The sequence below is a fragment of the Protomyctophum bolini genome, assembly GCF_963924005.1.
Source record: "Protomyctophum bolini genome assembly, chromosome: 22".
NCBI classification, from domain to species: domain Eukaryota; kingdom Metazoa; phylum Chordata; class Actinopteri; order Myctophiformes; family Myctophidae; genus Protomyctophum; species Protomyctophum bolini.
Window position 1 is genome coordinate 34,947,326 of NC_137883.1, and position 13,221 is coordinate 34,960,546.

At 41.6% G+C, this 13,221-nt stretch overlaps 1 protein-coding gene across 2 annotated transcripts in view; it reads right to left on the reverse strand.

Moving 5' to 3' along the window:
• Positions 1–3,326: 3,326 nt before the first annotated feature.
• scarb1 (scavenger receptor class B, member 1) overlaps positions 3,327–13,221 on the reverse strand; it is a 37,918-nt gene continuing 28,023 nt past the window's right edge. The window contains exons 12-13 of one of the 2 annotated variants that reach the window (XM_080755440.1): positions 9,316–9,382; positions 4,354–4,473 (exon numbers count right to left, since the gene is read on the reverse strand). In XM_080755440.1, the coding sequence (XP_080611566.1) occupies positions 4,460–4,473; positions 9,316–9,382 (81 nt within the window). In that variant the 3' untranslated portion in view covers positions 4,354–4,459. Of the gene's footprint in view, positions 4,474–9,315; positions 9,383–13,221 lie in introns of both variants that reach the window. The other variant, XM_080755439.1, reaches the window with a different exon arrangement.

The following is a 13,221-nucleotide window of genomic DNA, read 5'->3' on the forward strand; positions in this document are numbered from 1 at the left end:
TAGTGGTTATGTGATATTACCCCACGGTACATGGAGGTCAACGTTGACGCTCTAAAGCAGTGCTTTTCAATAGAGATGTCCCGATACTGTATCGGTATCGGAAAAAAAGTATCCTTATCGGCCCTTTTTGGTCATATCGGGTCATATCGGTATCGGCCAAAATGCCAGTCCGATCACCGATCCGACACAGGGGTAAGGGGGTCGACACTATGCCAGTCCAATCACCGATCCGACACAGGGGTAAGGGGGTTGACACTATGCCAGTCCAATCACCGATCCGACACAGGGGTAAGGGGGTTGACACTATGCCAGTCCGATCACCGATCCGACACAGGGGTAAGGGGGTTGACACTATAGACAGTAGATAAATAAAAATGCATGTGGAGTTTGCTTTCGAGTTGCCCAAACTGCAAGTGCACATTTGAGTTTTTTTATTATAATAAATAATATTCTCTGGTATCGGTATTCGGTATCGGCCAACACAGAAATTGTGGTTTACGGGATCGGGAACGGGAACGGAAAAAAAGTGTATCAGGATTCAGGACATCCCTATAGTTTCCAACCAGTGGTCCTTGTGAGGAGATTCCAGGTGGTCCCAACCAAATGGACCCTTATAGATTTTTTAACTCTTGAGAGTCTAAAATGAACCCAAATGGACCCATAAGGGTCCATTTGCTTTCATTTTACGCTCTCAAGAGTTCAATTATTGTTAAACATCTGCATTACAAGAAGAAGTATACTCTATTAGAGAATCTAGAAGAATTGCTATTTTGATCAACGTTTGCCTGTTATCTCTCCTTATGGTACCAACATCAATACAGCATGAAATTGTTTACACAATTCTATCCTATCAAATGGTGGTCCGTGGCTCAAATGCTGAAATAAATAATGGGGTTGAAAACCATGCCCTAAAGTCCATAGATCTGTGTCGTTAAGCCCGAGTTGCACTGCAGTGGTTCTAGAGTCCATAGATCTGTGTCGTTAAGCCAGAGTTGCACTGCAGTGGTTCTAGAGTCCATAGATCTGTGTCGTTACGCCCGAGTTGCACTGCAGTGGTTCTAGAGTCCATAGATCTGTGTCGTTACGCCCGAGTTGCACTGCAGTGGTTCTAGAGTCCATAGATCTGTGTCGTTAAGCCCGAGTTGCACTGCAGCGGTTCTAAAGTCCATAGCGTTAAGCCTGAGTTGCACTGCAGTGGTTCTAAAGTCCATAGATCTGTGTCGTTACGCCCGAGTTGCACTGCAGTGGTTCTAGAGTCCATAGATCTGTGTCGTTACGCCCAAGTTGCACTGCAGTGGTTCTAGAGTCCATAGATCTGTGTCGTTACGCCCAAGTTGCACTGCAGTGGTTCTAGAGTCCATAGATCTGTGTCGTTACGCCCGAGTTGCACTGCAGTGGTTCGCAACCTGTAGACTAGAGGCACCACCCTCCCTGATTTATGGGGCGGTCCCCAGGTGACAGTGACGCGACAATTTAAGGACGTTTAAGAGAAATAAAATAATGATAAAAGGCCATTTTCTGCATCAAAAGTAATCAACAAACCACACAATAAAAACTGGTCAAACCACTTGGAGAATAATATAAGAATTAAGGCTTTGAAAAGGTTGAGAACCACTCAGTTAACCCATTTTGGGGCTTTTTTGACTGATCTCAGGTCAGAATGTATAGTTGTACCAGCGTGTGACGCACACCCATCCAGCTCACAACGCACGTATGTACTCAACTTTTACATCTACTATTCGCGTGACACCCGCACACAACTAGGTATAAATACTATGGATGCACCGATTAAGGAAATTCTGGGCTGATATTGATGTTTAAAATAACAATCCTCATTATAAAAAAAAGAAAAAACCATTCCAGCCCATCAGAATCTCTTAATGAGAACAAATCCAATCCTATAGATTTATGAAAACAACAGATACATCGATAAGCATCAAATTATGACATAATTTTGCAGATACGGCGATGACGGTCACAATAATTATTATTACGGACGCTTTTCCATAAATCGATGGCCTTCCAAATAAAAAAAACACGGCTTCATACAGTATGTATGTATAGGGCAACATGGAATCGTTCACTGCACTCCATCACAGTTTGCTTCCATTTCACATTAACATTGTACAGTAGCAGAACAGAACAACAACAACACAAACCTTCAGGGGATGGAAAAGAACCAGAACCTGACGGACGGACGGCAGGGAGGAGTGGAAACAGTACGAGTATTATAATATATACTCGTACCGTATTATATTATAATACAGTACTATTATATTATATATTATAATACGGTACAGGGATGCAGTGATATCCTCTCGCTGACTGAACAGCTGGACCGCGCGTCTCTACAAGAAGAAGAAGTTCAGTCTCCACTAGGCATGTATAACGATTCACTCAACTCACGATACGATTCACGTCACGATATGAGATTCACGATACGATTTTTCACGATATTAAAAGAAATGTATATTTTAAAGAGAAATTACCGTTTTTAATTTTTTATATAATTCATCTTCCCCCCCTGATATTTTTTATTTAACTACATTGCAAAAGAAGTAGCATTACTTTTGACAGTGCAGAAACACAATTGCCTTCCTTGATGAGCATCAACGACCATCGTCACCTGGGCACAGTCACAGACACACACAGCTCCCCTCTACAGTCACAGACACACACAGCTCCCCTCTACAGTCACAGTCACACACAGCTCCCCTCTACAGACACAGACACACACAGCTACCCTCTACAGTCACAGACACACACAGCTCCCCTCTACAGTCACAGTCACACACAGCTCCCCTCTACAGTCACAGACACACACAGCTCCCCTCTACAGTCACAGACACACACAGCTCCCCTCTACAGTCACAGACACACACAGCTCCCCTCTACAGTCACAGTCACACACAGCTCCCCTCTACAGACACAGACACACACAGCTACCCTCTACAGTCACAGACACACACAGCTCCCCTCTACAGACACAGACACACACAGCTACCCTCTACAGTCACAGACACACACAGCTCCCCTCTACAGTCACAGACACACACAGCTCCCCTCTACAGTCACAGACACACACAGCTCCCCTCTACAGTCACAGACACACACAGCTCCCCTCTACAGTCACAGACACACACAGCTCCCCTCTACAGTCACAGACACACACAGCTCCCCTCTACAGTCACAGACACACACAGCTCCCCTCTACAGTCACAGACACACACAGCTCCCCTCTACAGTCACAGACACACACAGCTCCCCTCTACAGTCACAGACACACACAGCTCCCCTCTACAGACACAGACACACACAGCTACCCTCTACAGTCACAGACACACACAGCTCCCCTCTACAGTCACAGACACACACAGCTCCCCTCTACAGTGGTCTACTACTGAAAGTGACTATCATTTCTCTCCAAAAGCACTTGAATATGATGGAATATGACTAAAGCTCACATTTTATATCACACACTAGCCCCCCTAAAAAAAGAGATTTATATATATATATTATTATTATTTTTATCGATTTTTTAATTTCAACGAATCGATCCATATCGCCGGGATTAATATCGATATACGATATATCGTTACATGCCTAGTGTCCACCAAACAGCCGATAAGGACACAACGTACTGCTACCGTAGCACCGTGCAGTACTCTCCAGGTTAGACAAACCAGGCCTTGACCCTGAGCCTTCCATAAACTATATGGAGCAAGCAAGGCCCGACAACAGTTCGCCGCTTGTAATTTACACAAATAAAAACCTCCTTGATTCTTGAGCAGCACAAATATGACACTACATTGTCAGTCATTCCCAGTTAAGATTATGAAACGGTGTGGACTATGTAACAAAAAACCTTGAGCCACATGTGGACAAGATTACTGTAGTTTTACAGTACACTCCGTCATCGAACGACGGGGTCGCGTGAAAACAGGAGATCTAACAGAGCTTCCCACGGCACGTTGCATCGCGGCGCGTTGTGTCCACATTGTCCATCTGCCATTTCCTGAAACGTTCCGCCTATTTATATATATATATACACACAAAACGACATGCCCAAGAATGTGGACGCCTTGAGGTTGAACGTTGGCTGAATTCGCAGACAACTAAAAAAAAAAAGTGACTTTTTGCTACGTCGTGGTGTTTTTGTGGACCTGTATATACTTGCAGATGCGAGGTTGATCGTGGACTGTCATTTTTTCCATGGCGGTAAACAATGACATTACCTGAGCGACCTCCCCCTCCCCCTCCCTCGACTCCACGGGGCAAACATTGTCCCCGGCGGTCAAAAGTCATAGATTGTGCGGATCGGCAGCCGTGGCTGCGTTCGTTTCGTTGTACAGTGAGTTCATTGCTGTTGTGTTTTAGTCAGTCTGTTTGGTGTAGCAGGGATGTTTTCTCACTGTGTGGATCAGTCAGGTCTGATGGGGTACACAACGCGTTACATCCATTACATGGGATGATCTGCAGCAGGAGCACACACACACACACACACACACACACACACACACACACACAGAGAGAGAGAATATTAGTAATATATGCATGATAACGCGGTATCCGGAGAACTCGCCAGTTTACCAACTCGCCGCGGTTTAGTTTTACTTCACCTTCATTTAAGCCATTTAGGCCTGACCAGTTTTCTGAAATAAATATTTTCACAAATTTTCAAAAATAGCAGACCTACAAGCTCGTAGCGCGCCACTCGGTGGCGCGCTATGAGCTTGTAGGTCTGCTATTTTTCAATAGCTAAATTATAACGTGTTTAAAACACCAAAAGCGGTTCGAAACAATGTAATTCATTAGTAAACATATCCTGAAATGGTACAGTAGGCCTACTTATCATTGGTTATTCACATACTCACCTTTTTTTTTATCATTATCTAGCCCTGTATGGTTAAAGGGGGTCCAAGTGATCTCTGTTTGTTCAAATTAGTGTTAAATATAGCACTATGTTGTGATGGTAATCATTGCTATAGTGTTTGTTCAGTAATGGGTCTCTCCGGATCTTTAGTACACAGAAAATACATCTTCAGTTTGGGATACCAATTTGTATTCCATCAAGAGAGAGTAGTCATGCACAATACAGGTTAAATAAGTGACATTTGAAGCGGTGGGGAGGATATGAGCAGACAAAACAGTGGAAATATTTGATGATAAATGATCTTTGTGAGATTCTCTGTTATGTCCATACTGGATAAAGTTGGTATCGCGGCCTGAATATGTATTTTCTGTTTAAGACGGTGTGTTACTGAACACACTATAGCCATAAATCCTTACTATCAGTATCAGAATAGATAGTTAACCTTTTAACACGCTTTTTTTATTGCAAAGAAAATCACTTACAACACACACTTTAAATAAATAGTCACCCTGTCGTAAAAGCATAAAACGTAGTAGTTCGGGGAGAAAAGAAAAACAGCTTTTCATTCTTGATTTACGCATATTATATATACAATACTTAAGTTTAGCATTACATAATGCTTCTATCTTTAATTAACGGTCTGTCACAAGCACAAAACGGCATCAAGATCCCACCTGTGTCACATGCAGGGTAAAAAAACCATAATGTCACATTAAGTCAATCATGGGGGGAAAACTTGTATAAAAAGATGGTTCATGGACATTGCGTGATGTTTCTCAACCCGACCGAGACAGGCAGAAGAAAATGTTAATGACACTGTATGGGCAGAAGTGCCATACTGAGAAAAACAACACCTAGGCCGGGTATACATAAAGTTCACCCTGAAGAAGGCAGTAGTATCGTTTCCGAAACGTTGGTTTCTCTGCGTCCTCTTTAAAGGACAATTCCTTTAAAGAAAATTACCTTTCTTTGTAGTTGTTACGTCCCCACCAAAGAGGTCCAGGTGTTTTTTTGTGCAGAAACTCCTTATTGGCTATTTCCCCTACCATAAGCCCTCAATGAATTGCATTGCATTGAATGTGAATTGAATGGGGCTATGGGGTGTTATGCTAGTTCGCTTATTTCCATCGAAAGAAGTAGTAAAGTGTGCCGCTTGGGATATTATTTACATTATGAAGAGAGGATATATACAAAGAAATTATAATTTTGAGCAATGGAAATAAGCGAATTAGCACAACACCCCATAGCCCCATTCAATTCCCATTAAATTCAATGCAATTCATTTAGGGCTTATGGTAGGGGAAACAGCCAATAAGGAGCTTTTGCACAAAATAACACCTGGACCTCTTTGGTGGGGACGTAACGACTACAAAGAAAGGTAAGAAAGCCTTTTAGTATGGAATTCTCCTTTAAACGTTTCAAACGCAGCTATGAGTGTGCGGCTATAACATTTTTTTCCCCCATTCAGTATTAACTTCCCCGTTGGCAGACACCTCACAAGGACGGCTGCTGTAGGGCTTTAAGCAACCAGTGGAGTATTTAACTAGTCGACTAGTACATTCAATCCACTGGTTGACCTCGTTGGTACTAGTTGACTAGTTGATGGGAAGTTTATTTCTTTCCTCCCTTTTTTTGTAGGCCTCAAGATCAGGTAGATTATAGTTATAGTCACCAATGTACAGTTTTTAAATGTACAAATACTGACTGAAAAAAAACGAATTTAAAAGATATTTTTACATAATAGGTAGGCCTAGTTAAACAACTAGTCGACAAGTAAAAATCACTAAAGGCCTATCCTTTTGCTAATAGGGTATACAGTATCATAGTTCAGCCACTAGATGTCACACTTTTACAACATCTGTTACATAAAGTTTGTTATTTCCCTATAATCACCTCCCACGATTAATTAGGGTTTAATAAAAAGAAAAGAAAGAAAAAATGTACAGCCAAAAAAAAAATAATGTATTAACGACTGCCATCAGCTTACAGTTTACAGAGGTAAACAAACCAATAATTCTACATTTTGGATGTCCAGACAACATCATTATTAAAATTCACCTTTTCCTTGGGGGAAAAGGGTATGCGCATGCATAAAGTGAGTGGCAAATTGAGTGGCAAAGTGAGTTTTAATATTGTTTAACGTCGTCTAATGCAATCAGATATTACTTTTCTGTTTGGATGTACGGTATGGGCTGTCAAGGCCAGAATGTCTCGTGTCTTGCCACTCAGTATAGCCGTTCCCGCATAAGTTCTGGGTATGATGATGATGACGTCATGCACATAGCCTGTATACATTTATTCTACACGAGCTCTGTGGGTGTATTTGTTTTTAATTAATTAACCTGTAAATCGTTCTCAAAGTGGGACCCAGGGGCCTTGTGGGGGTTCCAGGGGGACCCCGGCTATATACATTATTGGTATTTAGGAAGCAAATGGAGTGTACAAATGGAACCAAATGGACCTTTACTGTACATGTCTGTAACTCTGAGTGTACAAATGGAACCAAATGGACCTTTACTGTACATGTCTGTAACTCTGAGAGTGTACAAATGGAACCAAATGGACCTTTACTGTACATGTCTGTAACTCTGAGTGTACAAATGGAACCAAATGGACCTTTACTGTACATGTCTGTAACTCTGAGTGTACAAATGGAACCAAATGGACCTTTACTGTACATGTCTGTAACTCTGAGTGTACAAATGGAACCAAATGGACCTTTACTGTACATGTCTATAACTCTGAGTGTACAAATGGAACCAAATGGACCTTTACTGTACATGTCTGTAACTCTGAGTGTACAAATGGAACCAAATGGACCTTTACTGTACATGTCTGTAACTCTGAGTGTACAAATGGAACCAAATGGACCTTTACTGTACATGTCTGTAACTCTGAGTGTACAAATGGAACCAAATGGACCTTTACTGTACATGTCTGTAACTCTGAGTGTACAAATGGAACCAAATGGACCTTTACTGTACATGTCTGTAACTCTGAGTGTACAAATGGAACCAAATGGACCTTTACTGTACATGTCTGTAACTCTGAGTGTACAAATGGAACCAAATGGACCTTTACTGTACATGTCTGTAACTCTGAGTGTACAAATGGAACCAAATGGACCTTTACTGTACATGTCTGTAACTCTGAGAGTGTACAAATGGAACCAAATGGACCTTTACTGTACATGTCTGTAACTCTGAGTGTACAAATGGAACCAAATGGACCTTTACTGTACATGTCTGTAACTCTGAGTGTACAAATGGAACCAAATGGACCTTTACTGTACATGTCTATAACTCTGAGTGTACAAATGGAACCAAATGGACCTTTACTGTACATGTCTGTAACTCTGAGTGTACAAATGGAACCAAATGGACCTTTACTGTACATGTCTGTAACTCTGAGAGTGTACAAATGGAACCAAATGGACCTTTACTGTACATGTCTGTAACTCTGAGTGTACAAATGGAACCAAATGGACCTTTACTGTACATGTCTGTAACTCTGAGTGTACAAATGGAACCAAATGGACCTTTACTGTACATGTCTGTAACTCTGAGAGTGTACAAATGGTACCAAATGGACCTTTACTGTACATGTCTGTAACTCTGAGAGTGTACAAATGGAACCAAATGGACCTTTACTGTACATGTCTGTAACTCTGAGAGTGTACAAATGGAACCAAATGGACCTTTACTGTACATGTCTGTAACTCTGAGAGTGTACAAATGGTACCAAATGGACCTTTACTGTACATGTCTGTAACTCTGAGTGTACAAATGGAACCAAATGGACCTTTACTGTACATGTCTGTAACTCTGAGTGTACAAATGGAACCAAATGGACCTTTACTGTACATGTCTGTAACTCTGAGAGTGTACAAATGGAACCAAATGGACCTTTACTGTACATGTCTGTAACTCTGAGAGTGCTCAAATGGAACCAAATGGACCTTTACTGTACATGTCTGTAACTCTGAGTGTACAAATGGAACCAAATGGACCTTTACTGTACATGTCTGTAACTCTGAGAGTGTACAAATGGAACCAAATGGACCTTTACTGTACATGTCTGTAACTCTGAGTGTACAAATGGACCCTTATGGGTCCGTTTGGTTCCATTTGTACGCTCTCAGACTTATGGGGGTCCATCCATGAAAACCAAACTGGGGGTCCTAGAAATTAAACATCTAGAGAAACACTGCTTTAAATTCATATTATGGAGCGAATACGCTGTAAGGGTGTACTGTACGTGTATGAGTGAGTACCCACTGTAAGGGTGTACGTGTATGAGTGAGTACCCACTGTAAGGGTGTACGTGTATGAGTGAGTACCCACTGTAAGGGTGTACGTGTATGAGTGAGTACCCACTGTAAGGGTGTACGTGTATGAGTGAGTACCCACTGTAAGGGTGTACGTGTATGAGTGAGTACCCACCTGAGTCCTTCATGATAAATTTCTCCTGCTGCGTTTCTGAATCTTTTACGGGCTCATGTTCGGCTGCCTAAAAGTTGACCAGACTGTCGTTTAAATACATCAGGCCAAATCAGAATTTAAAATGGCGGTCGTAAAGCACGTAAAGCGCTCACAGAACTCTCCGTGAAAACATTTGATCTTGCATATTTGTTTGTATTCCATGCAGGTTGGCAAATTATGGCGGTAATGCTAGCTTATGGTCATGCAGTTAATGTGGGGGACGTACATGCACGTTATCTGTATACCAAGTGATTCTTATTGACAATCAATCAAACAACAGCTGTGGCAGCATTGGACATGACTGACTGCCAAACAATTAAGCACCTTTGAGGGATTATTACTCAACATGCAACAAAAGTAAAGCTTTATTAAAGACGGATAGGCTCCGCACTTTTGTAATTTAGAGAGTTTCATTGTGATTTCGCAGACCCTTGTGAAGAGGATAACCTTTTCTCCAGTATATGACTCGATAGAGGTGCCCGACGACACACCAACATCATGCAATCGTGAATTCGCAGGATTCATGGAGGCGACCGAGGCGTGTGTATAAAAATCAACGTATAAAACTGTATATAAACCGTATGAAAATCAATCATAGCAAGTCGTACTGATTATGATATCTGAGATGGATTCGTTTAGGAACATTATAGATTCACAAACCGCAGCACGGCAGGGTTGCTTATCACTTCCGACTCCAGTGAGAGCTTGTTTTCCTTCTGCAAAAACAGGAATACATCAGAAAACGGGTCGCTAATCTGGGTTTCAATGTCACTACGACAGGAAACCACTGTTTTCTAGATGATAGACAGATGCAGGCCTAAATATGTTGCTAAATAATTACTAGATTTACCCTATCTTTAAAAAAAATATTTTTTTATCCCACGATTTTGTAACCCATTTTTCACCCCTGTGTCAATCATCTAATGTGATCCTGGGCTCTACACACCCTCCGCCAACCTGGGGAGAGCAACGGACTTGAACTCATGCTCCCTTCATGACTGAGTGTCCAAGTTGCTCCTTTACACCTGACAGGGGGGGAGTTTCCCTGGTTGGACGTAGCGCGTGGAAGGAACACGTTATTCCAACCAGTTCCTTTCCCCTCCATCAGGCGCCCCGGCTGGCCAGGGGGAGGCAGTTTAGAGACCAGATTTACCCTATCTAGTACTGTTAGGTCAGACTAGGAATGACTGTAATCACACTGTGAGGACAGAGAGAGCACCTCCTGTACTCGACTTCGTCCGTTTAGTTTACAACGTCCTAACCGTAGCAGCCACATTTAAATTAAAACAATAAAAACAAAAAGCTGGGTTAAAACACGACACCTCTGCCAACCTACTGTATACAGTAAGCTGGTTGTGGATGTTGGGACTTTCAGAATGCAACAACCTAGAAACAGACTTTTTTATGTTCATCAAAACGGGTCGAATATCAATAAATTAAATGATTGGCCAGAGAGAGGCCAGAGAACAGAGAACAGGCACATACCAAAGCTAACCAAACAAGATCAAATCCCTAAACTGCCAGAATGATTTTTGTCTATAAATGATCAATAGACTAACTGTGTCCACAACATCCTACCGTTCAAACCATAAAGATACACATAGAGGGCATGACTCCGTTACAAATACATTTCTGAGAAGCAATTTGAGGACAACATAGTCTACTAATACTACGACTATGACTAATACGGCGACTACCTTTGTCACTAATGAATGAATAAATCGAAACTAAATTAAAACTAAGCTATGGTGACTAAAACTAAATATACTGACAATTTCGTCAACAAATACAAACTAGACTAAAATGTCATTTTACATGTTGAAAATAGCAGATCTACAAGCTCACAACACGTCGCACTGCGACGTGTTGTGAGCTTGTAGATCTGCTATTTTCAGCAAGTGTAAAATGAGCCATTATGACGGCATCGAGGCCCGCCAAAATACATTTTAGTCGACTAAATCAACTGTAGATTTAGTCGACTAAAATCTTATGATATTTAGTTGACTAAAACTAGACTTTGCACTAACACTGAAACTTCCAGGTGAATGAAAATTATTCAAAAGACTATGACCAAAAACTAAAAATCTAAATTTGCTGTCAAGATCAACACTGGAACAGTCAACAACACAACCAGTTATTTTGTCCGCATTTAATTTCTACTGCTTGAACGGTTCTGCTCAATCAAAGAGGAGGCGGCTTGTATCTCGACTCATTTACCGTGGAGTCTGTTGTTAGTAAAGGTACATCTATGTCGAGAAGTCTTTACAATGAATCAAGTTCAACAACACAGCCGCTGCTACTAACTAACCACTAACCAACCACTCCACTAACCGCTCCACTAACCACCCTAAACAACTACACACACACACTCACACTGGAGCAGCCAGTCACGCGACAGTGCTTAGCGAAGCCAGGATTTCCCGAACAATCGAGCCACGAGCGAGCACGTGTCACATAAAAAGGGGCGATGTTGGCGGCATTTTATGACTAATCGCAAACGTGGACAAATCTACAGACATCAGCAGAGTCGCGGTCAGAGACCAACAGCCTGGTCGGACAGAGGTTGGAAATGTGGGAATATCGTGGACTAGTATTTCAAACATGAACAGAGTCGTGGATCTGACTATAATCACGTTTGTGTATCCCGTTAAATTAATGTTTTCCTAAAGACATAGGGCTCCATTTTCGTCAACGCTAAACCCCTTATCCCTAAACTTCTTTGCCTTTTTTTTTTTACTATTTTGCAAAAAAAAATTGAATAGATAAAATGACCAGTCGACAAGCTCACAACGTGTCAATGTAGATTGGCTAGTTGAACTATTCAGAAATTATTTTCAAAATAGGGGGGAAAAAAAAGGCAAAAGAAGTTTAGGCATATGGGGTTTAGCGGTGACGAAAATGGGGCCCATTATTAAATTAAGTATTTTAGCCTTATTATTTTAGCCTTATTATTTCAGCCGCAGCCACGGAGGTGTAGAAGAGAGCACACTTGGAAGCAAATACAAATTAAATATTAAAAATCACAATTCAAAGCTTACATTCGTAATTATCTTACGAGTACAACATGTATACACATAGATAGCTTAAGCACTTCAATTAAGTCTCTGCTGTAGGATGATATGCTTGGACAAAAGCACGATGCACGAAATGCACACCGTCTCTGTGTGAGGGTGAACAAACATGCAAAACTGTGACACAACAAGCTGCATGCACAATTACATAAATTAATGATGTACACATGACATAATACAGTAATTCTGAACATCCATTCGCTCGCTCGCACACACACACACGCACACGCACACGCACACACACACACACACACACACACACACACACACACACACACACACACACACACACACACACACACACACACACACACACACACACACACACACACACACACACACACACACACACACACACACGCACACACGCACACACACACACACACACACACACAAAACAACTCGCCCCTTTACCACCTCGCCCCGGGCGTACAGCCGGCGGAACTGCGCGGTCTGGTATTCCTAAAAGTAACCTGTGTAAATTATGCTTAGCCTTATTCCTAAACCTTAACGTCAGTAAAGCTATGCCTAAACCTAACCCTATTCCTAAACTTAACCCCAGTAAAACTATGCATAAACATAACCCTATTCCTAAACTTAAGCCCAGTAAAACTATGCATAAACCTAACCCTATTCCTAAACTTAACCCCAGTAAAACTATGCATAAACCTAACCCTATTCCTAAACTTAACCCCAGTAAAACTATGCCTAACCCTAAACGTAATTCTAACCTTAACCCTCAGTAAAACTATGCCTAAACCTAAACTTATTTCTAACCTTATTCTCAGTAAAAACA